The 26,264-nt window shown below is 42.2% G+C and overlaps 1 protein-coding gene across 5 annotated transcripts in view; it reads right to left on the minus strand.

Annotated features, from left to right (window-relative positions):
* The window catches only part of LOC147137900 (apoptosis-stimulating of p53 protein 1-like), a 63,668-nt gene that overhangs the window by 1,464 nt on the left and 35,940 nt on the right, over positions 1-26,264 (minus strand). For 4 of the 5 annotated variants that reach the window (XM_086048768.1, XM_086048769.1, XM_086048772.1 and 1 more), the window contains 19 exons: positions 23,575-23,670; positions 18,622-18,678; positions 14,763-14,883; positions 14,567-14,646; positions 14,320-14,487; positions 14,113-14,253; positions 13,852-14,038; positions 13,386-13,514; positions 7,587-7,654; positions 6,922-7,135; positions 6,529-6,756; positions 6,249-6,455; positions 5,675-5,825; positions 5,562-5,599; positions 5,121-5,473; positions 3,013-3,150; positions 1,711-1,844; positions 729-895; positions 386-585 (listed from right to left, as the gene is read on the minus strand). In XM_086048768.1, the coding sequence (XP_085904894.1) occupies positions 386-585; positions 729-895; positions 1,711-1,844; positions 3,013-3,150; positions 5,121-5,473; positions 5,562-5,599; positions 5,675-5,825; positions 6,249-6,455; positions 6,529-6,756; positions 6,922-7,135; positions 7,587-7,654; positions 13,386-13,514; positions 13,852-14,038; positions 14,113-14,253; positions 14,320-14,487; positions 14,567-14,646; positions 14,763-14,883; positions 18,622-18,678; positions 23,575-23,670 (2,877 nt within the window). The remainder of the gene's footprint in view (positions 1-385; positions 586-728; positions 896-1,710; positions 1,845-3,012; positions 3,151-5,120; positions 5,474-5,561; positions 5,600-5,674; positions 5,826-6,248; positions 6,456-6,528; positions 6,757-6,921; positions 7,136-7,586; positions 7,655-13,385; positions 13,515-13,851; positions 14,039-14,112; positions 14,254-14,319; positions 14,488-14,566; positions 14,647-14,762; positions 14,884-18,621; positions 18,679-23,574; positions 23,671-26,264) is intronic. The other variant, XM_086048770.1, reaches the window with a different exon arrangement.

Here is a 26,264-nt window from a genome sequence, read left to right on the forward strand (position 1 = left end):
AATAAAAGCATACCAGCAAACCACTATACACAGCAGGTTTGGTACGGCGTATTTCCGGAAGTAGAAGACGCCAGAAGAAGTGCATAAACTCCACCTTGATGTGGCAGCGTCATACTTGAGTGATTTTTAAAAATTTGTCAGCCCCCATGCCCCGCCCCAAAAATGAGCATCCAGTCGGGCCCAGGGACGGTCTGCCCAGCTCTGACGTTAGATACATGTATTACAAATCATGATTAATTTTAAAATACTTTGTGATGTGCAAAGCATAGGGGTTGTGATTTTGCAACTTAATAAGTCAAGAACAATCTTTGGAAGTGTGTAGAAATGCCAAATGAATATTATTAGCTTGAAAAAGAAGATGTCAGTGAGCTGTACGGTGTCGTACCCCCAGCAAGTTCCTGGGAACATATCCTTCACGCTCATTAAGTCGAGCCCACCACCACTCTGTCTCGGCATCGTCACGCCGTCGTAGTATGACGAGTGCATCCCCCTCGCAGAAGGTTAACTCATCAGGCTGCTGGGCTGTGTAGTCCCAGAGCGCATAGACCAAGCCTTTGTTCATCACGCCCAACTTCTCCTGTACGCCTGACACAAAGACACTCTGTGAGACTTAGTATATCCAAATGCAATGTATAATTGACGTATTATTTGAGGGAATTGGATCTTCTTATTAAACAGCTCAATTCTATTTTGATTGATATTCTGTTTCTGTTATGTACAGTACTTACCATACAGGAACTGAGAACACTGTGTGTAACCTTCCTCCATTTCTTCACATTTGTCTGCTGCTGTTTCAACATCACTGATTGTTTGAGCAAAAATGGCTGCCCCTGATTCTACCAGCATCTTACAGAGGTGGACACTGTTACATGAAGCGGCGCAGTGCAGAGGCGTCCTGAGGATAAACAAACCACCAAAATTTGACTAAATGATGACATTCAGATGTAAAAGCCCCTACGTTGAGAAAAAAAATCCCTCTGAAAAGTTTGAATTTGGGTTCAAATGTTTTGCATAATACTATTAACTGCATAGACTATCTATTATTTATTCCTGTTCAGGATTGCTGTTTTGGATTAGCCTTCTCCAAATATCTGTTTCCATATAGGTTTTGGTATACATTTTATAAATGGATGGCCTTCCATACACCACCTCTCCCTATTTACCGAGGCTTATCATGGCGCTTGTACTGTGTGAACATGACTCATGTGAAAAAGTCATTGCAACAACCACATTTCTGAAAATAAAACCAGGGGTGCACATACACATTTTGCTATGGTTCTCATATGAGCTCCACAGGTGGTTGTTTGGTGCTCATGGATGAACTCGAAGACTTACGCAACGCTCGAAATAAGCGGTTTCGCATCGCTGTTTGCAATGAATACTGCCTCTCAAACGACGCCATTGAAACGCAAAACCGACTGGGCTGGCGTTTGTATGGCAAAACGCAGAGCTGCCAAATGTTACAGAATCACTGAGTGACCGGCCTATAGGCGATTACTATTTGATTCGGCTTGGCAAAAAGGCGGCTAGACGGACGGCGGAAGGATACCCAGGCGGCAGACTCGATGGCGATAAACGCACTGGTAAATTTTAGTAGAATGCCAACCTCTGGTATTACCTAGATTATGAAGCCCCATATTTTCCCATCTACCATTGTCCTACTGTCAGCATATGCTATTAACAAATGTATGACTGACTGAAGGTACTGACCATCCATCACTGTCTGCTGCATTGACATTCACTCCAAAGTCCAGCAGGAACTTCACAATGTGGTGGTGGCCAGCACAGACTGCATTGTGAAGAGGAGTAATGCCCTCATCATTTGGCATACTGGGATTTTCCACCTGAAAGACAAGTAAAGAGCTTGTAGCTAAAACGTGTCAAAGGCTCTGGTAGTTTTTAGCTCATGTCATTTATTGACCAGAATGAAATGCCTGGTATGTGTACACTCATAATATAGGGTTGGGCAGGGACACATGGATAGTTGGCCTCTACCTCTCTGCCTTTCCCTGGCCCGCACACATGCTTAAGGGGGGCTGTGGTTTGGATTAGTGGGAAGACTGAATGGCCAGCTGGAGCCTTCCCGCTTTTCCACAGGGTGTAGCACTGCCTTCCTAGCCCATATAACATACGCAGAATCCAACTCATGTCATGTACCATACTGTCATAATTCTGTTGCGTTTTTTTTTTTTTTTGCTGTTGTCTCATTTCTCTGTGTCTGTCTCCTCTCCATCCTCGTTCTGCCTGACAGAATTTCCAGTAAATATCCATCACAATACAAATAGACGGCACGGCAAAACCTTTCTGGTATGAAAAGGCTTACAGAGCAGCAGCAGCCGAACAGGACAAAAAAAAAAGTGTCCGGTAAGATTGTTCTATAGACTGTTCATAGATTCTCCTCTGTTTGGATGGAGAATTAGCACCTCCTCAATCATTTACAATTGTATAAATAGTATGAGGCATTGTCTGATCCTATATACCATGACCCTTCTAAGCAGCACCATCAATTAAAGTAAGTCCATTGAAGGAGTTTTAGTTGTTGTTGTTTTTTTGCAACACAGTTTATACAAGCAAATGAAATGAGTTTCCTCATTCCTCCGGGCTCTCCGTTAGAGATGTTGGTGAGAAGCTCGGTCATCTGGGAGGGGCTTAGAGTGGAGCCGCTACTGCTAGGCATTGAGAGGAGCCAGATGAGGTAGCTCGAGCATCTGATTAGGATGCCTGCCTGTTGAGGTGTTCCGTGCACGTCTCACAGCGAGGAGGCCCCAGGGATGACCCAAGACACACTGTTGAGGCTGGCCTGGGATCCCACCATAAGAATTCGAGGAAGTGGCTGGGGGGAGAGAAGTCTAGACTTTCCCGCTAAAGGTACTGCCCGTGCAACCCGACCTCAGATAAGCGGAAGAAAATGGATGGAGGGATGGAGTTCAAAACAAAACCCTCTCTGCTTTTTATGAAATGCAAGACTGATTTGTGCTCCTAAAAGAAGACAATACGAACTGTGTGTTTTACCTCATATATAATTCTCTGCACTAAATCAAACTCTCCTTCTAGTGATGCATCAAGCAGTAGAGCAAGGGGGTTAAACTTGACTCTCAGCCCATGGCCTGTGCGCTCTGATGAAGGTTTTTTCAAGTTGGTTCGCTTAACCTGATAAGAAAAAGAGACAAGTGTAAACACAACACAAGCTAAAAAGGGCTCAATAAGCAGCATTAGTAAACTTAAGACCACCATGACAAAAAAGTCAGGAAATTAAGAGACTAAAATTGTAATATTGAAATATTGTGAGAGTTAAATTCATAATACAATCAAAACTAGAAAAAAGTTATAATTATAAGTTGTAGTCATAGCTGCTCCTGTGACTTAGACTCAGGTGCGACTTGTATATCGTCGCTGTCCTGTGAAAAACACATCTTAAATTTTGGAAACTTTTTAAATGTTCACTTTATTGCGATGTGTGTAACGCGGAAACATGATTCATGTAAAAATAAGAAAATGAAAAAAAATGGAGATAAGTGACATGACAGCGACGATATATTAAAATTGGAGTTCGGTTGGCTCCCAAAATCCCTGTTCCCTGATAGTGTTGCATTACTGCCACCTTTTTTCCACCGGCGGTACTGCACAAAAAGTATTTGCCAACTGCCAAAAGACAACAGTAGTAGTAGAAATGGAAGAAGTAGAACTAGAAGAAAACGAAGAAGAAGTCGTACATTGCCGCCAGAGGCCACCTTCTTAATAGCATGCTAAAGGTGGCAGTAAGTATGTGCCAACCGCCAAAAGAAAGAAGAAAATAAATGGAAGCAGAAGGACTAGAAGACGAAGGCAACTAATTCTGTAACGTAAAACTGCTGCCGTCACAACAAGCATTTACTATTTACGGCACTAAAAGGCGCAATAACCCACCAGGATTCTACCTTTTGCCACAATGCAACGAAGGATTCTCGTTAACGTAAGCCATTTCAAACTACAAAGTAAAAAGAACCACTTCTGTAGTTAGAAGCGGAAGTTTCGTCCAACCGGAACTCGTTTACTGCCGTCAACAAGCAGTGCGTTCGGAAATCTTCTCCGACGCCCTACCACGACTCAGAGTGCGTGTGTTCAGAGAGGCAGAGTGCGCTCCCCTCCCATTACTTTCCAAATGCAGCCTATGTTATAAAGCCATCAGCAGCTCATGCTTGAACTCTTTCTTTTCCTTATACTGCCTGACGCAACGGGCTCCGACACTCCTTTTTTGGGGCACTCTGGATAACCAAACGGCACATTTGAACAACGCTCTGAGTTTCTGAACGGTCTGAGTGAAGCGGTGCATTTGCGAATGCACCCAAAATTAGGCCATGGGGATTTTGGGGCCGAGTCTGAGCTGTACTGTTCCTGGGCTTGTTTTTGTAAAATAAATTTCATCTAATTTTCCCCTGAAAAACTTATACTCCATAGCTCAGATTCAGAGAACAGATCAGCCGTGATTGGTCGTTGTGAGCAGTTTTGATGTCATTTTCAGTCGACAGAAGACAAAATGGCCGCCCCCAGAGATGGCTAAAAACCAGTGCATTTTGCTGCTTAACTTATATTCCGCAAACGCAAAATTAATCAGAATGCCGTGTTTCAACTAGTGGGCCTGCTGGGAACATAGTCTTGAAAAAAATATGTTTGGGTTGACTTCTGCTTCAAGATGAACATTGTTCAGGGTTTTATCAAGTTATATTTAGATATACAGTATGTTTGTCAAATACTGTCAATGACTTTGACATATCTGCAATAATCAGTTTCACCACTTTGATGTGATTGTGCAAATCTGGTCATGTAAAAGACAATTAAAATCACCACTTGTGAGGGGTTTGTTTAATCATCACGTGTCATGTTATAACAAATGCTATATAACACAACTTTAACTCATTCACTGCCATTGGCGAATTTACTTTTTCTTTTCACAGTCCAGCCATTCAATTCCAAGAGCTTATTTATATATTTTTTCACATTTTTTCAAACGTTAGGGTAAAAGAGGGTCTGAAAATGTCTGGCAGTGTATGAGTTTTAAAGACATGTATGACTTTGACTTTATTCATGTAAAATTACAATTACATCCCCTTGACATATGTGCATTAAGTGATGCATTTTACCTTAGGCTTTGAAGGCGGGGTAGGTGGTGATGGTGAAGGGGAGGCCTGACTTATCCTGCTGTGGACCAAACTAGAACTGCTTTGAGTGTTATTATTCTGATCTTCAGACTTTTCAGGTGTTGAGGGAAGGTTCGTTTGTGGTGATGGAGACCCATTCTCTGTCACTTCTCCCGCGGTGGGCGTCTCAGTGGCAGCCCCGGGTGACAAGTGGCGGCAGTCTAAGTTCAAACTTTGAACTTCTGCATCCTCTGTTGCCAAGCTGGCATGCTTTTCACCTGGTTCTACATGCCCCTTGGCTGAATGGATATTGTCCATGTCACTCAAAAGACAGTCAGGCTGGTAGAAAGTAGTGCCTAAAATAAATAAGTTTTGTAGGTTGACTACTGAACCATGATGTATAATTGAGATGAGAGTCACTGAGGTCAGGCGACATGATCCTACCTGAGACCCCTTCCATGCCTCCCGCCAAAGTGTTAAACCTGCAGATCACAACCAACCTTCAATATGGATGATTAAAACCAGGCATATAAAATAGGATGGAGTTCAGCACAAACCTCTGGTACAGTAGTTTTTGAATGTTTGGCCCCTGCGGGCCCTCAGGTTCAGTAATGGAACTGCGCTTCTTCAGAGGCCGTGGGGCGTTGCTGAGACGACGGCGGAGGACTTCCAGGTCAGCATCATTTTGATAGCGTAGTTGAGAGTGGGCTGAAGACAGAGGGTACAACGTAAATGTTATTTGAAAACGTGGAACTGCTGCTACTAGGATTTTGCTGAGAGCATTAATGAACATTCATCAAATGGACACATTAGGTACACTTGCAAAATCTACTGAGATGCCAACAGAGAACCACAAGCAAAATTCTGCTTTTGAAATGATAAAAACATTCATCCAGCCAGTATAATGCAGGGCAGTTCCACACTACTGAAAAATACACAAAAATCTCTTGAGTTTCAATCAAAGCTGAACATCATTGTCAGAATGTCAGAATTTGGCAGAACATTTGACAGTCTGCTTTTGTTTTGGTCAGTGGTCTATTTCACAAGAAAATGTGGTTCTGTGACCAACTGATGAAACGTCTTCATTTTTGAAGTTGGCGGGACATCACAGATTTACCCTGCGCAACCTACCAACTGGAGTGAGTTTAGTAGGACTGAGAGGACGAGGAATGTTGTCCACGCTCGGAGGAGGTAGGATTGGCCCATCCATGGGTTCTCCTCCCCCAACTCCTTTTACTCCTTCCTTGTCTGTAACGCCTTCTGTCCTTATTCCCCCATGGAGAAAAGGAAGAGGGGATGGAGATGTGGAGGAGGTGGGCAGGATGGGTTTCCCATAGACTGCGGGGCAGAAAGGAAATTATTCAAAAGACTGAACAATCAATATGTCTGTCTTTAAACACGGTTTACTTACCTGCTTTAACAGTGGTCCTGTTGCTGAGTGAGCCGTAATTCTTAGCTTGAGGCTGCTGAAGATACATGCTGTAGATGGAGCTGCTGTTCATTGTCGCAGGGCCCTTTCTAGGAGACTGCGGCCTGGACGGATGCTCGGGGATGTAAGGACGTACGGCCACTGCTGGAGGTGGATCTGTTCGTTCACTCTGAGGTGGCAAGGACAAAGGCTGGGAGCCAGTGTTCGAGCCTAACGGGTGAGTCAAAATGAAGGCTTCAGGTACTGGAACGTTTTTTTGACGCATCACATTTTGGTAGACTACCGATATAAAAAGGAGCAGAATGTTTTGTTTATGCGGTTTCACTCACTTGCCTAGAATAGGGATGTTATGTAAAACATCAGGTCTGATATTACCTTGGTTTGAATTTGGCGGGACAGCAATGCGATGTTGAATTTGCTGTGAAGAGGAAGAGGAAGAGGTTGATGAAGATGACGCGGTGCTCGATTGGGGCCACCCCAATGTGCCAGGAGCAGATCGAGGCAAGGAGCTGGTGGAGCAGTGATTTCCTGCTGCTTGGTGCGTGGTGCTTGGGTAAGTGCCGTAGCCAGAAGGAAGATGCTGAAAACACTTAAAAAAAAAAAAAAAAAAAAAAAGAAGACACATGAAATAAAACTCATCCAATCATGCCGGTGCGGACCTTGCTTTGTGCAATTGAGCGTCTTCGTTTGACCATTTCCTAGTCAGACGCTCACATTCCGGTAATTGGGAAACTTGATCATTGCACAGACATGAATTGAAAATTCAGTCATCCTTATCTTAAAACAGTCTCTTTTGTCCTGGGAATGCTTTGTACAAGATTTTTGACGTTTGAACATTGATGAAGAAATGCAATAGTGAAGTCAAAGGTCACTGATGATGACCCCGTGGGAGTTGAGAAAAGCTACACAGTTAGTAGCTTCCCCTGCTAAGTATTTTTCCCCTTCACATATAATGGTGTAGGTATGTCTCAATTCTTTCATATTTCAATTCTTCGATTCTTTTTGTATTAAAATTAAAATCTCATGCCTCTAATGTGTACCTGTTCTGCACTGTTGGTCCTCCAATTCGACACATTTTTACCAATGGTAGGCCACGATGCTTCACTGGCTGTATGGCAAGAAAGACGACAACAGGTTCGACGAGTTAATACTCACATCACAACATTACAATAAAATAAATAAAGACAAGCAGTTGAAAAAAATTAAATGTGAGTTCAAATGTGAGAAAACGTGGGGAACACAAGGGGCAGAAGTTATGCTGGCATTAACTTTAAGGGCCATGAGGGCTTAGTTGCTGCCTGATTATTGGCTGTTATTTGCAAAATATGTACTGAAATCCAGGCTTGGACATGCATATGTGTGAAATAAAGCAGTGCAGGTCTGGTTGATCTTCAGTTATTTAGAATCTAAAATTAAAGGTCTGGCCCAAGGCTGTCAGGTACTTTTAACTTGTCAAAGGTTCAGGGTATGTCTTGCTGAAGCACAAAAACAACCAAACGACTTACCACAGGCTGTTCACACAGCAATTATAGAGGTCGCCATAGTAGGCTTAAATAGCCTGTGATGCAATATATCCAATATTAAAATATCTCTCGATTAACTCATTCACTGCTATTGACGAATTTACTTTTCACAGTCCAGCTATTCAATCCCAGGAACCTTTTTTCATTTTTTTCAAATGTTAGGGTAAAAGAGGGTCTGAAAATGTCTGGCAGTGAATGAGTTAACGGTCATATAAACAATCAAGGCAACTGTATATTTCTTTTGTAAATGGGGAATTGAATGATCACCTGTTAATTAGGGGTAATTCCTCCAATGAGTATCATTTGAAGCAGTGTTTACCTCAGCATTTGGCACGGCTGTCTACAGCTCAACCACATTACAGTACTGACACAGACTAACACTTATTATCTAGTGTGGTGGTCAGTAAGATCAGCTGCGCAAGATGTCGAGTGCCACTGCACTTATCTTGCTGACCTCAGGAGGAAAGCAGTGACAAGACGAAGCAAACAGTCAGCTCTGAGCAGGTTGGAAACTTGGCTATCTGCCTGGGAGTCCAGATTAGAGTGAATCACTCCACATCATTATGTCCTGCTGGCTGCTGCAGAAGAGTACATGCTGAAACTTCTTTTGTCTCTTTACCCACTGACAAATATAAAATGATAGTAGACAGTACAGTTAAAAGAACGAATAAACAATTCAATATTAAAAATTACATGATGTGATTTCGAGGCAAAGTTACACTGCTACCGGATGATGTGAAACACTGACTATCACCAAGATATTGCTATTGTTACAAAGGCTGTTTATTTTTAGAAACATTATCAAACATTCCCTGCTGATATAACCCAGGCCTCCAGAGAAGATGCATGGTTTATAACATTTTTTTTTTTTTGCAAGCATTGGCTCAAGAGAATGGCACACAGGATTTAGTTGGTATGAAATAATTAATGTGAATGAAAACACACTAAATCATTTGCGTTGCTATGCACTAAAAGACATGCTTATGCCGTATACTGATATGGTGACTCTGCATTTAAACCCAAAAAAGGTATTATGCGAAAACATCTGCCCACATTATTGGACAATGTACAGTACATGCAGAAGCCTTGAAATTATTTGACCTTCCTCTAATTCATTGAGTGTTCTTGTGTGCAAGTAGCCTGCTGACGTGATTTACAACACCAACGTTTCTACTTCAAGCCAGCCAGGTCCATAAATAACTCTTTGGCATTTAAGATTACAATGGGATTCAAAAAAAGTCCTGCTCCAAGACGGCCTCTCTTTGCTGATATCCTGTGGTTGGATTTGTGCAAATATTCTTCTACGCAGAATAGTGAGTGAATAAGTGAGTTAACTAATTAGGTAGGCATTTTTGTAAGGTGGGTATACAGGTATGTCCAGCAGATGGAAAGGAAGCACACAGTTATGTAGGTTACAGTAAGTTATAGCGATGCACGATAATTATCAACCAGATAATTGTCGGGCCATTTGTTGGGAATTTTGACGTCAAAAACAAAGATGCAAATCCAATGAAAAGCCGTACTGTGCACTTATAACAAACATACAGTTCAACTGGAAAGTATTAACAGCGCTTTACTTCTTCCACATTTTATGTTACATGCTCATTCCAAAATAAAATTTTTTTTTTTTTTTCAAGGGTACAAGTGGGAATACCGGGACCGGGCCTAGTTAAGGTCCCACAGGTGGAAGTGCATGTCAGTGCACAAACCAAGCATGAAGACAATGGAATTGTCTGTAGACCTCTGCGACAGAAAAAAAAGAGTGGCTTTAGGACAGCTCTGCGAATGTCCTTGAGTGGCTCAGCCTTGAATTCGAACATTAACATACAGTATCTGGAGAGATCTGTAAATAGCTATGCACCAACACTCCCCGGCCAACCTGAGGGAGCTTATGAGGTGCTGCAAAGAGGTATGGGCAAAACTGCCCAAAGACAATGCCAAGTTTGTGGCATCATAATCAAAAAGACTTGAGGCTGTAATTACTGCCAAGGGAGCATCAACAAAGTATTGAGCAAAGGCTCTTATGTACATGTGGTATGTTCGTTTTTGATTTTTAATCAATTTGCAAAATAAAAAAAGTTTTTCAAGTTGTCATTATGGGGTCTTGTGTGTATAATTTTGAGGAAAACTATTTTGGGATGAAGCTGTAAAGTAACAAAATACTGTATGGAAAAAGTGAAACCCTTTCTGAATACGGCCAAACTTAAGCGTGCATTGAGCTGACATTAAACAAATATGGCATTGTGTGGTGTTTTTCTTCTCTCTGTTAGATTTTGCGTGCTATTTGCACTAAATGTTCTGCAAACATTCCATGAGGGGAGAAAAAAAATAAAAGAACTTCAACGCAACGTATCTTATCAGGGACTTAAAACATTGTTGTCACTATGACAGTATTTTGAAAGCTTATGAAGATGCCTACGCTGTTAAGAAACTGCCCAAAAGCCAGCCAACAAGAAAAACCTGGGGCTTGATCCCATCGCCACTGCATTGGAAGAAAAGTGCCAAAATTTTGCCAGAGACGAGCCGAGGCCTGACTAACTCTTGACAACCACCCTTTACCATCATTGAGGACACTGGCTTTTGTCGGCTAGTAAACCACTTGGCGCTACGGTTTGTACTTCTGAGCCGCCACTATATTGGGTGTACTGTCTGTTTGCCAGCAAAATACAACATGACACACTCTTGCGTACACTCGGAGATGGAAAGACACAAGCTTCACTACTGATTCCAAAAGACTTTTTTGTAGGTCTTTGGCTGTTACATATACCGGCTCCAACTTTTCGTACAGCCAGGGCTGCTTCATAAAATAAATAAAAATTGGGATGGGGCGCTATTGAGCTATATTATATATTACTGTATATATTTAGCTCAAGTTACAGCAGCTTCTGAAGTCATGGCAATGCCAAATTTGAAAGTAAATTCAAAATGGCGGACTTCCTGTTAGGTAGGCATATATAGCTTCAAGAGACGTTTTTGTAGGACTTGGGTTGTTACATATACCTCCAAATTTTTGTATATCTTGGTGAAACGTACAACTGCTTTGGTAAATGTTTGTAGGGGACGCTACTTTTAATAATCCCACGATAAGAAACTAACAGAAGAAATTGACAAAGATTAGTCGATTATTTTCAGAGGTGGGCATTCCGTCAGTCTGTCACTGACGGATGCCCGTTTTGCTGACGAATGCCGGGAAACCAAAACAAAAATGACAGACTACCACAATATTGCAATAATTATCGTACTGTGACATAATTTCTGTGATAAAATCAAAACCGTGAGCTTTCAATATTATTACATCCCTACTGAAAAATATATTTTTAGTAGGAAAAAGCAGGGTTGCAGGGACATGAAAATGTCATTTTGTCTAGTGATAGAATTAGTGTCTATCTGTACTCATTTGTATACACATGTCATTTGACATGGATTTACTGTATCTTTTTATTATGCACTGAAGTATTGCTAAATTTTACGTTTGAGAAACAATTGAAAACAAAGTATTTTCTTACAAAAAAAAAATTCTCTCAATTCTAGAATAAGCTATGTTTTTGATTTTTGTTAGTGATGCTCTATTTGAGTATTTCTTTCCTCCAGGTGTGCACAAACTACAGTTAACTCATTTTTTTAAAATGAATATGTTACCTGTATCTGTCTTGAGAAACAGGAATCTATCGGTCTCGTGTTGAAATAAATATATATCGTGCATCTGTACTATGTAGTCTGTCACTTATTTTAAAACAGGTGAGTAAAGCTCATCATGATCACTTTAATGGCTTTTCTTTCCATCCATGCATATGCATTGGAACACTGCACATTCTATTTCTTTGAAAAAAATATCAATGTTGTTGTTCCTTTCCACAAAATGAAGAAAATCAAATACAGTATCAGCCTGTTGAAAAAAATAATACTGTATCTAGGTTCAGTGCTCCTTTGACAGTGACAAAGTTCTATTCTACTCTCTCTACAGTATATTTACTTTACAAAGTCAAACACTTGTTGAACTGAAAAATGCTTTTGGATTGTTTTATGCTATTAATCCATCAATTAATATGCAGTCTTTCATTGTACTGTATAACCACTGTTGCTGAGCACTCCTTCACATCTGTGTTGCATGGAATCCACCAACTTCTGACACTTGTGAACAGCCCAGGATGATTTGGCGACATTCCACACTTCCTCTGCATTTCTTGAAGAAATCAATATGAAACCAACCTATCAACACAAAGCCCCAAGAGATTCCCACAGAAAAAAAAATCCCTAAAAATTCATACTGATCGGTTACGATTTTCCAAAGAACACACTTGATGGCCGAAAGAGAAATGGCATTTGTGGACTGAAGAAAGCAATGCTTTTCTTCACGGTCTTATTCTGTGGTTTTGGTTGTATCTATTGAATACAGGGATCATTCATCTATTTGAATACATCAGAATACTTGAAGATGCCATGATGTGGAGAAAATGTTCTTAAAATGACAGCGGCCCCAAAATCTTGGCTCTAGGGCCAACAGTATTATCATAGAGCGGCCAGCCCACCACCGGACCTAAATCCAATAGACAACTTGTTGGATGTCATCAAAAACGCCATTTTCAAAAACAAAGAATGCAGAGAAATGCCGTGGCATAGTAGTTCACAGGTGCATTTAGTTTGCCCATTCTATGCAATTCTCAGAAACAGTGGTTATACAGCACAACTAAACATTAGTTCAATGATTCATAAGAAAGCAACAGCTTGAAGTATTATTCAATAAATGTAAAGCAAAAGGCAGAAGTGTTTGTTTATCGAAACCGATTCCCCTTTTCTTCGTTTTGTATGAAGGAATACATACAATACTTCTTGTTTGGATTTAATCGAGTGTGCAGTATTGCCAACACATTTCTTATTTGTGTGTATGGATTGTGAGGTTTCCTCACTTTTTCAACACTGCTATAATTCTGAAAGCAACTTTACCACCACCACCATGTAGTTTTTAACCACAACAAAATCAGAATCATGGAAACTTAATGATAGTAAATGTGCTCATTACACAGCACATAACATACAACGTGTGTGATTATGTGTGCATATGTGCATGTGGTACTAAGCCCTCTAATGTCAACCAGCTGCCGGCTATCAGATATGTTACTCTTCTTGTACTCAAGGACTTTACATTACAAGGTCATATGTTATGTCTCATAATGCTTCATTTACACTGAACATAAGTAGCTCAGCGGCCAATGCACATAGTTTAAAATCCATGTCATCAACAGGCCATGATCAAAATGGAGAAGTGAGGAGTTGTGAGCGGGAAACAGAGCAACTTTTTATTCCTTAAAGACTCACTGTTGTTACTCTTGTCCCTCTGAGGAGACTTAGGGCCCTCACATAAGTCATTTGGCTCTGACAGGATGACGTCTAAATCTGACACTTTCCATTGGCTGGAAGGCTTCCTGATGCCACTCTTGTCCTCGTCTGCATGAGCACACCCACGGCCACAATAACAACAACGAAGCACATTCAACAGGACAACCGTCGGACACAGGACCCACAGCAACGGTTACGGGCAATATGACGACGTTGAAATGACGTTACATTACAGCGACAGTGACAAACAACCGGTGATAAAGTCACCGATAAACATGAATGGTAACGCCAAGGTTGAAAATGAAAACGACAATAGACAAAAGGAAGGAAGAAGGCAACAGACAGGAAAGGGGGACAGAAAAGCAGCCAGTTAGAGAATTGGCAGATATCAAAGGAAGGATTCTTTTGCGGTTCTGTGAGAGATTCAACAATCATTTGTACCCACCTGATAGGGAGCGGATGTGACTGAGTTGTGAGGGTTTGGGGGATGTGTCAGGTGACAGTTGGTACCCTGCCTCCTGTCCCCCTTCAGGTGGAGATTGGATGTAAGGGCAGACGGCAGCCACTCGGCCACCACTTGGACGAATGGAGCTTTGAGGAGAAGGTGGGCCTCCTCCATTCATACGGCTCAGCTGCAAGACGCAAAGTCGAAAATGAAGCAGGTGAACAGTCAGCGAAAAAGGAAAAATATCAAGCGAAAGGGTACTTCTGCTCGCTTCTTCTGCAGTCGCTCCCTCAGGTCTCCAATACGTTGATCCATCACTGTCACCTGAGCGTTCCTCTTGTTCAACAGCTCCTTGTTGTGCGCTAACTTGCTACTCTGCTCCAGGTTGTGACGGTTGTGAGCCTGACACGACAAGCATGGGAAATTCTCTAAGAACTTTGCTTTATGAAAAGCGCACTATTTTCTTACCTGCAGCTCTTGGTAGAGCTTCCTCAGTTCTAAGGCAGCAGGGCCAGAGAGTGGAGACGCTTTCATGCCAGCGGGTGTACCTTGCAGTCTGTTGGGTGCCCCCTGCTGGGATGCAACAGAATGCAGCTGAAGGCGTCCTTTCCTCAGATCCTCCAGTTGTTGGGTCAGCTGGTGAAGCAGTTTAAAAATAGATGGTAACTAATTCTTAGGGCGACATGAACTTGACTCCTTAATCCCCCTGAGATACCTGGTCAACTCGGCTCACAGCAGACTGCAGCTCAGCCTGCTTCTCCTGGAATAGGCTGCTAACATGCTCAATCTCTGCCGCTGGACAGATCAGAAAACATGATCAAGTGATGATTGGTTAAGATGGTCATGTTCAGTCATCCGACAATAATGCATCTGCTCTTGTAGAGTGTCAAGTGTTGCGTGTTCCGGCGTACAGAGGTTCCCATTGATCAGTTTGCTGTAGTCTACTTGTCCTCTCATGGCTCGAATCTTCTTCAGCTTTGCCTCCTGGGACTCCACTCGCTCCTTCAACCGTTGCAGTTTCTCAGCTTCAGACTGAACAAGGAGAAGAGAAAAACGGGAACTACTGTAAATATAAAAGTGCATCACAGATTTTTGGTTGTTGGTGGATATCCTTTCTACGTTCTACTAGAACGGATATCATTGTTCCCCGCAAAGCGATCACTGATAAGCAGGGGTTTTTTTTCCCCATATGCTTCAGAATTTCTATCCAGCAAACCCATCACATAACCAAAGGGGCCAAGCGATTTTACTTCTGGTTTAGGGCTGCCAAATAAGTCAATTAGTCACGACTATGTCAACGATCAAAATTGTCAAAAGAATGTCATTTTACAAAAATAATGAGATCAATGCCAGCAGCTATATGTTTGTATAAGCATAACGTATACATGTCAATGTATGTACATATATACGGTATACTTATTCACTATAAGCTTTTTCATTACATGCCATATTCTTGACCTATTTTGACTGTATTTCATGTCATCCATTGTTGATATTGACAATACATTTGCACCGTTACGGTCAAGCAAATATGTTCACTTAATTAATAATGACTCAACATAATGTTGCTTGTGTGTGTGTGTGCATGTCTGTGTGTCTGCTCTTCTCTTATCCGCTCCCGGCTAGTCGAATGCCTCGTCAAATTATACAAATTGTGAACAAAATAATTCATTCTCTACTTATTTTTGATGGAAGTGCAAGAAATGCATCACAACCTGTTGCTCTTTAAACTGGTGGTATAACTCTGGATGCCAGGCAGCGAGGTGCTTAGCCAGATTGGACGTGTTCCCACCTCGAGCCACGGTAGTTTTAAAACAAGCCGGACAGATGGGATTGCCATGGCTGTCGGCCATGTAAGCAAAAACGTTCATATAATGAGCGCGTCATGCTTTTGAACGAGGAGCGGAGGGGCAGCCAGCGCTTCCCTTCCCGGCCATCTTCCTCTTGCGCACACGCAGAAGGAGGCGTGTCACGTAAGGCATTTCTCACATGTGCAAGGTCAGGTGCCTTTGCCCGTATGTATACTTGCCTTTAAGACAGAGTTCGGTGAGCTAAGTTTGCTTTTATTTTCTTAAAGCGGAAGTCAACCCAAACATATTTTTTTCCAGAGTATGTTCTGTGCAGGCCCACTAGTTGAAACAAGGCAATATGAATAATATAAAACCAGCAAAATCCACCTGTTTTTAGCCATCTCAGAAGGCGGCCATTTTGTCACTTCTGTCGCCTGAAAATGGCATCACAGTGTCTCAAGTCTCAGATAACGACCAATCATGGCTCAGCTTCAGAAAACAGGTGAGCTGTCACCAACATACCCTAAAACCGTTGAAAGTTTCTGCCAACAAAATGTGTGGTGACCATTGTTATCAGAGTGAATAATGTGAATGAATAAAGATTCAAACCATTTCATACCAATAAAGTGTCAATGCTTTTAAATCCAAGTTAAAATTAATGGTCTTTTCCTATAGCATTGTTTAAAGTGACGGTGGGGCCGGCCGGGATGGCCATGTTTTCATTAACAAGTTCATTTCATATATTTTTTGATCAGGAAAATGAAAATAGTTGTCATTTTCTATTTTATCCATTCATTTCGGAGAAATTAGGAAATAAGTGACTCCATGAATAACGCCCCTTGTTAATGAGGAGAATGGCCGCGCCCCCTACCGTTCTATCCTTGTTCGGTCGGAGTCACTGGAGGGACCGATTCCAAATTCTCCATTGGAAATCATTGTACTTTTATTGCTTATAACGTCCAAAAACGGTGATCAACTGGCACCAACAGTTATGTGGTCATCCCTACTAATGACCACTTAAACATATCAAAAGGATTAACCTCTCAGTGGCTGATTTATATGCGAATGAGGAAATGTGGAAGTGAGCAGAGCTACATAGATTTATGCTGGGACGAACGCACACTGCTTCTTTGTTGATCAGTTAGGACGGGTGAGGCATTTAACACCAGTAGGGATATTTACAGAGACTGAAGTGAGAATGAGTGGATGTGCACATTTATTTGGATGAGGAATGGACACAGTTTTTCGACTGACAACATGCCGTCCAATGGAACGTAACAGCCGAAATGGTGCGTTCCAATGCGGCCATGCTCGGCTGTGGAGTCGGATGTGCACGTTCAAGACACTCCTGGTGTTCGATGAGGTCTTACCTCACTCTAACGCCGCTTCACTCTCGCGGGTGCAAGCGGTGTCGGACAACGCGCGCGACTGCTTGGGAAGCACCCCCGCGACATTACATGAAGACGCTGGCTCATGATCACCTCCACACGCTGCGCGGACAGTCAGGAGCTAATGTTGTTATGCTAACGCCTTTTGTTTTAACGGCCTGAAGCTAGTTGTTGCTATTAGCTATGCTGTTGTCCCACTGTTAGCCGGTTGAGGGAAGGGGGGGTGGGGAAATAAAGATCCATGCTTGCCTGATTGCTTACCAGCTGCCAGTCGCCGTCTGCCTCCTGAGAGTTGACACGAGTTTAGTATAGCTAAATGTTCGAAATATAAGCAGTCAGGGTTCGTGTGCGCATTCATGCTCTTGTCCGCTTCAGCCTGTGTAAATGGAGAAGCGATCGCCAGGGTATTTTTGTGGAGGTGATCATGATGAGATCACGTTTTATGTCAATAAATCCAAACTATTGTGCAGAACACTTTTATACTTTCACCGGTTGAAGTGGACAAAGGTCGTAATGTGCATTTGTATTTTGGTGGCGATCGGTCGCCGTTTAAGACAACAGAACTGACAAAGCAAGCAATATTACCATGCTTGCCTCCATCCCATGACGTAGACCGCTGAGACCAAAAAAATAACAAGCCCAGCCCCAAAAAGGGGCAGGGAAATTTGTCATAAATCTCATCACAAAAAAAGCCCTTAAATCACTACACAGTCTTTTGGGGGGAGCATTTTAGTACTGATGTCATTTTTACATGCAAACCTTTTATATAAGTGCCAATGTTAAGCTCATCCAAGGGTTCTCTTTAAGGTCTTTCAAAGCATTTTTGTGTTTTAACTCTTGTTTGTAAATGCTTTTAAATGTTGCAATTCTAATTATCTGAAGCAGACTGTGTTACCGTGTGTATTAAGTGCGCTATATGAATAATATATACATTGCTCCCCAGGTGCGTAAGTAGCTACTTCTCCAGTGTGTGCCACTAACAGCTGTATCCACAACTGTGATGGGTCGAATGCAGAGGTCAAATTTCTTGTACGTGTATTATTTTACATGACAAATAAAGTTTCTTCATCTTCTTCTTCTATATTTGTAATTTCAGATGTACGTGTGGCTAGAGAACAAATCACTTAACACTATGGTATACTGCATTGTATGTGGAGCCTAAAGCACGATACAGGGTTGCAGTTTTTCATGTGTAGCATGTCGGTAGCTGGCCGGTGCCCATTTGCTTAGTGTGCGGTGAAGAGTCTCCAGCTATAATTTTTTTGCGATCCATTTCATTTGCATTGGCCACGTCGCTTGGTATGCAGTGAGCCTTGGAGTGAACACACAATTTAGCGCCCACTATTTGAGATCTGACAAAATTAGGCCATTAAGAGTGTGTTAGTTTAAGTAAATTGTGTTTGTATATTGTTGTGACTTCAGATGTGAGATTAGATCACATTTTATGACCAATTCATGCACAAATCCAGGTAATTCCAAAAGGTTCCCATACTTTCCTTGTACTGCATTCTGTATATTATACTCCACAAATAAGTGTGCCTTGCACATTTTTTTTTTACATTTGGCATATAAAGTTGCCATCTGGATCCCACCTGAGTCTGTCCCTGGTTAGATCTGCCTCCCTGTTGAAGATACCTCAGCCTTTGCTCCTAAAACACAGAGGAGAAATATTTCAGTTTAAAATGCAAAATGATTCCCGAAATGGCTGCATTTCAGTTCGAAATGAGATATTGTCAAGTAGGGGTGGGGAAAAAGTCGATCAACCCAGTTGTCTCGACCACAAAAAAATTTGGGTGGGGGCTCACAGAGTAATCGATGGAATAATCGATAGGATAATCGATTCCAAAAAGATTTGCTTGTGACAGCCCAACTGTCAAGTGTTTTTGTTTAAAGGGATACTTTACAAATGTTGCCATTTTGATTTGTCTATAATGAATTTGATGACTTAATTATTTTTCATGTACAATTAACACCTTGAAAAACACATTTTGCCACTTGCTGTTGTCTGAAAATGACATCACATCTGCTAGGGCTCAGGTAACGACCAATCATGTCTCATGTGAAGTTCGTTAGATCACATTTTATGACCAATTCATGCACAAATCTGAGCCCCGTGATTGGGCGTTACCTGACCCCTGAGTACATGTTAAGCCATTTTCAGTTGACAGCCAGTGGCAAAATGCGTTTTTAAAAGTGTTTGTTGTACGTAATAAAGTTATCAGATTCATTATAGACAAAACATTCACTTTTTACTGATGAAAATGGCAAAATAAGGAAAGTGGATACTTATTTTTACTTTAAGTAAAGCTAGGAAATAAGCACCAGTGCTTTATACAATACAATACAACTGCATTCATACAGCGCATTTCATAACAGCTACAGCAGTAACAAAGCACTTTACATTACAATAATAAAATAGCAATAATATAACAAATGAAAGCAATAAATTAAAGCACAAAATACTATATATGGTACAATTGACACCGGAATACCGCACAAAACTGTCAGTCTAACGTCTGATCAAATGCCAAAGAATAGAAATGTGTCTTCAACCGGGTTTTAAAAGTGGACAGAGAGGGGGCTTTGGGAGGTCACTCCAAAGGGAAGGACCAGCAGCCGAAAAGACTCTGAGGCTCCGCTTAGTCCTCGGCACCTCGAGCAGCGCCTGGTCCGCAGACCTGAGGATGTGGGAAGGTGCGTAGGAGTGGAGGAGCTCAGACAGGCCATTTAATGACTTAAAAACAAATAGAAGAATCTTAAATTTAACCCGGAAGTGCACTGGGAGCCAGTGAAGGGAGGCCAGAATTGGTTTTATGTGCTCCATCTTCCGGGCTCCAGTTATGAGGCGAGCAGCAGCGTTTTGGACCAACTGGAGATGTTTGAGAGAGGACTGGCTGACTCCAAAATGAAGTGCATTACAGTAATCTAGCCGAGATGTAACAAAGGCATGGATGACTGTTTCTAAGTGCTGATGAGAAAGGAGGGGCTTTACCTTAGCCAGCTGTCTAAGATGAAAGAAGCTGGACCTTACAACAGCACTGATTTTCTGGTCCAATTTAAGATCACTGTCCATTTTGAAACCCAAGTTTGAGACTGTTGGCTTCAGATATGAAGCCAAGGGGCCCAGGTCAACAGGGTGGGATGCAGAAGAGCCACTGGGACCCAACACCATAACTTCTGTTTTCTTTTCATTGAGATTTAAGAAATGTAGTGACATCCAGGCTTTGGTGTCCTCTAGACAGGACAAAAGTGGTCTGAAGGAGAAAGTGTCTTTTTGCTCAGCGGGACATAGATTTGACAGTCATCCGCATAGCAATGGAAAGAAATATTGTGTTTTCGAAGGATGGAACCCAAGGGCAGCAAATACAATGAGAATAGCAAGTGCCCCAAAATAGAATGTTATTTTGATCAATAAATCCATCCATCCATCTTCTGCTTATCCGGGGGTAGGGTTGCGGGGGCCACAGTTTTACCAAGAAAGCCCAGACTTCAGCCTCTCTAGCCACTTCGTCCACCTCTTCCGGGGATATCTCAAGATGTTCCCAGGCCAGATGGGAGAAACAGTCTCTTCAGTATGTCCTGTATCGTCCTCAGGGCCTCCTTCCAGGAGGTGTCCAGTAGGCATTCTATCAACATGCCCAAGCCACGTCATCTGACTGCTCTCAATACAGAGGAGCAGCGACTCTACTCTGAGACCCTCCTGGCTTCCACTTCCATCTCAAAGAGAAAGCCCGGACACCTTGCGGAGGTAACTCATTTCGGCCGCTTGTAACGGGATCTTGTTCTTTTGGTCACAACTCACTGCTCGTGTCCATAAAAGAGCGTAGGATTGTTAATCAACTGGTAAATCTAGAGCTTGGCCTTTCGGCTCAGCATCTTTTTCACCACGACATATCGATACAGAGTTTGCACGGCTGCAGACACTGCACCGATTCATCTGTCCATCTTGCTCCATTCATCCCTCACTCGTGAACAAGACCCCGAGATACTTGACCTCCTGGCTTGATCTGGGGCATGAGCTAATCTTTGGAGCAGGCACTCCACCCTTTTCTGACTGAGGAACATGGTCTCGGATTTGGAGATGTTGATTCTCACAACTTCAGTGAGACTCGAAGATCGCGGCTTGGTGAGATGCAATCCTGAGACCACCAAATCGGACCACTTCAAAGCCTCGGCTGCGTCTAGAAATTCTGCCAGTTAATTCTGCCAGTTAAGGTTATGACCACAATCAGTGAGAAAAGCAGCCTTGGTGGAGTCCAAACCTCACTGGAAATGCGCACCAAACTCAGACACTGGTCGAACAAGGACCAAACAGCCCTTATCAGGGGGTCCGGTACCCCATAGTCCCAAAGAACATCTCACAGGATTGCGCAGGGGGCATGGTCAAGCACCTTCTCCAATCTATAAACTATATGTAGTATTCCTCTTGGCTGGATGGAAATGTAACAATGGCACTTCACACCTCTCTGGATCATGTGCACTCCTGTGTTCCCATGTGTATGTGTGTGTGTGGGTGTGTGGGGGGACGTGTGTGTGTGCGGGTGTGTGGGTGTGGGTGTGTGCGTGTGTGTGTGTGTGTGTGTGTGGGGGTGTGTGGGGGTGTGTGTGCGTGTGTGTTTGTGGCTGCATATGTTCGTGTTCAGAGAGAGGGCAGTGGAATACTGAAGGTCTCCCCCATCACTCAGTGGAAACACATGCAAACTCATACATTCTGTAATGGGAACTGGCTTTGGTGCTGTACAGTGGCATGTAGTGTTGCAACTGGTTGGCAGGAGGTTGCCAGCGCTGTGTTTTGGGTTCATTTTCTTGGAGGTTCTCAATCCATGTCAAGTTATGTAAATCTGGAAAGCAAGTAAACTGTAGCACTCTAAAAAGGGGCTTCAGCAATTACATTCTAGAAGTTTCCTTCTAGAATTTCCCTCTAGTTTTTCTTTACATTCTAGAACTAGAAGTAGAAGTAATTGCTGTAGCACGTTTTTTATTTATTATTGTCAGGAGGTGACTCTGCTCAGGAGGTAAAGTGGCTGTTTTGCAGTCTGAACCCACAGCTGCTCCTAATGCTATGTGACTAGTATGGGAATTGGCATCTCACTTCCATGGCAGTAAACGTCATAATCATTGTATCACTGGGTGAATAAGGCATCACTGACAGACAAGCATTCATACAGATGCTATTGTGTATTCAAATTCACTTCCAGATTTGAATGTAAGCATCACATGTACAATGTACAGACTTGTTTGTTGCCCTGCTCAGGGTTGGTTCTACAGTGCTCCGGAAGCAGACCAACATATCTTAAACAATGAGTCCCTTCCATCCATTTTTCTATCTGTTCAGAGTCCCGAGGAGCTGGAGCCGATCTCAACAAAGTTCAGGCAGAAGGCTGACTACATCCTGGGCTGGTTGCCAATCACAGAGCACATTTAGAGACAGATAGCGATTCACACTCACGTTCACACCATTACTGACAGGGACCAAAAACCCTGGCAGCCTGTTCCGAAATCAGTCGAGTGAACCACTGGAACAGTGTTTCCCAATCTTTATATTTAGCCAAGGCACAAACTGTACCAGACTTTACATTGGAAAAGTCTTATAGCACATCCATCCATCCATCTATTTTCTCAATCACATATCCTTATTAGGGTTGTGGGTGAGCTGGAGCCTTTCCCAGCTGACTTTAGGCGAGAGGCTGCACAGCCATAAGACAGAAAAAAAACAGAGAAATATATAAAAACAAAACAAAGTTTGTTGTGTTGAGTTTTGTTTGTTTGTTTGTTTGAATGTTTTCAACATATATAGAATTGGAGTAATCCAAATGTAATTAAACATAGTACAGTACTTTATTGTGGCACTTCGATTACATTACTCACTACATTTTTTAACAGGCAACTAGTAACTGTATGTATCTACTTACCCGTAAGCCACCTCCCCACACACGGCCACCAAAAATTTCAGGCTACGCAGAATTGTTATATCGGATTGGGTGGGGGGCAACATTGAACTTTTCAGCTTAGGGCACCCAAAGGGGTAGCAACGGCCCTGATGCCCGATATCACATCTGAAAAGAAACTCGCCAATTGAGAAAATATATCTCTGGAATCAATTCATAAAGTTGCTCGAAACGTGCTTGAAATGTTGCCTTTGTACTCATTCTTTTCCTGAAGGGCCCATAGACTTCCTGTCTTTCTGGAGTAAAATAGTCTCTGAATATCCCAGCAGCTGTGGTTTCCTGATCACTTCATTTCCTTCCTGGAGTGCTCGTATCTCACTACATGTATGAGCTACACAAAATATCTGCGAGAAACTCAAATACTGTTGTTCAATTTTGACAGTCCTTAGATGCCCACCCGGATATCATCCTTGTGGAAAATATATGAGCCATTTGTCACTGGTGTGACTGTAACTGGTGTGGTGCCAAGGGTGACCATTTTGAGACTGACTCCAAACGGAGACAACCTTAAACTACGTGACAGGCAATCAATCCAGAGAACGACTGCGTGTGTGCACGTGTGTGTTTGTGCTCGTGTTTATGTGTGGAAAAAGTTACCTTCGCAACCAACATCTGTTGGTGAGCGTCTATTTGTTGCTGTTGTCTTGTGGCCATTTCCTGGAGCTCAGAGAGGGTTAGCTCCACACGGGGAACCTACACAATGGGGACAGGAAAATAAGACTTTTTATAATTTCATTGATTGCTTCCATATGTTGCATTTACCAATTATAAATACAAAAATAGACCAATATATCAGTAAAAACATGATTTCCTTTGTGTTTCTACTCTCATTGGTCCATGTATTATAGACTGTCACAGTCAAGATGGATGTGGTTGTTCCTGATAAGATGAAACTATAAGAGTCACACAAGATAAATGTTGGCCTAGAGTGTACTGTTTCACTTCACATTTTAGGGTCATCCGGCTTCTTCAGCTTGCAACAGAAATGTTATTATGTTAGCAGCTGGGGGCCTTGGCAGGGTGACACAGTTATAGTATTAGTCCAGGGAAAATGGCCTGATTTCTCCTTGCACTCTGCGCTCTGTCGCTGACAACAGCACATCTGCAATGCAATTTGATCATAGTGCTCACATATGCCGGCATTTACCAGGTGGTGGCAGTAGCTCATTTGTAAGGACTGAAGCTTTGGATACGGAACAGAGGCGGGGTGGCAATTGCGAAATTCGGGAGGTCCTTTTCAGGACAACCTGGGCCAGCATTTTTTGTTTGTTTGTTTATTTTTAATAGGCCCACATTTCTATACACAATACACACAGCCCTCTTTTAACAAAACATAATTACAGACTACTGTTCAACAAATACAAAACAACTTAAATTATAGGCTATCCTGCATAATGTCAACAAAGTCATATTCAATAAGTACATCGGCCACAAGCGGGGCCTCATACACACGGCTGCCTGAGTAGCTCAGCTCAAGTCAGCCGGGCGCAAGGCTGCAGGATGCAGGACGTGTTTATGCTTTGTCAGACCATTCTGTTGTGCGACAATTCAAGCAGCAGACAAACCCAGATCGCGTCGCATCGCAGTTCAAGTGCCAGTGTGGAGAAAATGACACCTACTTTTTGGAGAGATCCTAGTCTACTTCCTAACTATTGTCAAGGTGCCTTTGAGCAGGGCACCAACCCGAGCCCCTCATTCAAGAAGGGCAGCACTTTTTGCGTGCCCTTTTACGCTGACATCTCTCCTCTCATGTCTGCTTCTGCGTGATCCGCTTCACACTGTGCGGTGTGCAAAACAAATAAACAGTGTTGAACTTTCTTTGAGTGATGATAATGAGCATAAGACATACATAAAAATATAAAATGCCATTAGCATTCCATTTCAACATTTGCAGATGATATCTGTTATTTGCTAAAATGTAAATATCATGGCAAGTTCTAAGAGAGAAATGACTACAAGATATCAAGGAAGGAAGGTCCCAACCCAGCCACATCCTGCTATTGTTTATGTTAGCTCACAAATAAATGTTCTGAGCATGCACACACACACACACGCATAAACGCACGCGCACTTACACACGCACACAAAATACCACTTAACCTTGTACATATAGAAACTGCTCATGAAATAAACTTGTAAATGCCTTATATGACTTATATTGGCGGAGGCAATTTGTTAATTGAACAGCATCTGAGGGCAGCATAGTGCCGGTGGTGTTGCAGTCTAGCAATTAGAAGATTGCCGGTGTGAAACAAGACAGTGAACCCCCACTTGCTCATGATGCTGAGTCACAAGTTGAGTACCACGAACCAAGAATTTATAGCAGAAACAATAGACTGCTGATGTTGGCAAAAAAAAACGGTTTCAATATCTGATAGTGAAACGTGTTAACTGAGAATCATCATGCGTGGTGGTGAAAGAGCAATCATCAAAAGACAAGCATTATGGAAAGCCAAGTAAACACATACTTATTTTTCACAACTTAACTGTTTTTCACAGGACAGCGACGATATGTAATATAAAAAGTAATAATATGTAATAGATTATATTGGTGTACCTTGGATAACTGCATGAACCCATATTGCACAATTCAACTAGTGTATGTTTTCTCCCCTTACTTTACTCTGATGACTTGGCGCTGAATGGAATAAAACAGCGATGGAGTCCGGACAGGAGCTGCTGATAGCGAGCCGTGCGCACATTTCCCAATGAACATCAGTCATGTTGGAACGGTACTTGCTACTTAAAAATGATTTTCAACCCAGCAGTTTTAAGGGTGCAGAATGTCACTCAGTAGAGCGCAGACCGCCATGAAGTCCGAAATGTTAACAAAAGTGGAAAACATTTGTGAAAAGATTGTTAAAACAATAAAGCTAGTAGTGACTTAGACTTTTGAATGGTACCATGCGGTAAGGTAGGCATGGGTTCAAAAAGTGTTACTCCCTTGTGGTCACTTCAGTAAATTGCTGCATTAAGCCATTTATAATGCACCAAACCTGCAGAGAACAATTTCGTCGGTGTAAACACTGTGCTGCATCTTGGCGGTCACCATTTTGGTGGTACACCATTTTTTCCCATGACAACGTTATTGATAATTACTTGAAGAAGATAAGATCCATTTTTGTAATTGCTACTGATGAATTAACTTGACATGCTGGGTTCATTGGGTGGTCCAATATACAACAGTGCAGCGTTGCATACTTAACCAGTCCACATGTTGTAGAAGATGAGCATTTGAACTCTAGTTCTGAGCATTTGAACTTGACTTCATCTGGATCACTTGTGAT

Source organism: Filicampus tigris, chromosome 13 (genome assembly GCF_054856515.1).
Source record: "Filicampus tigris isolate MCC_2025a chromosome 13, RoL_Ftig_1.0, whole genome shotgun sequence".
Taxonomy (NCBI): domain Eukaryota; kingdom Metazoa; phylum Chordata; class Actinopteri; order Syngnathiformes; family Syngnathidae; genus Filicampus; species Filicampus tigris.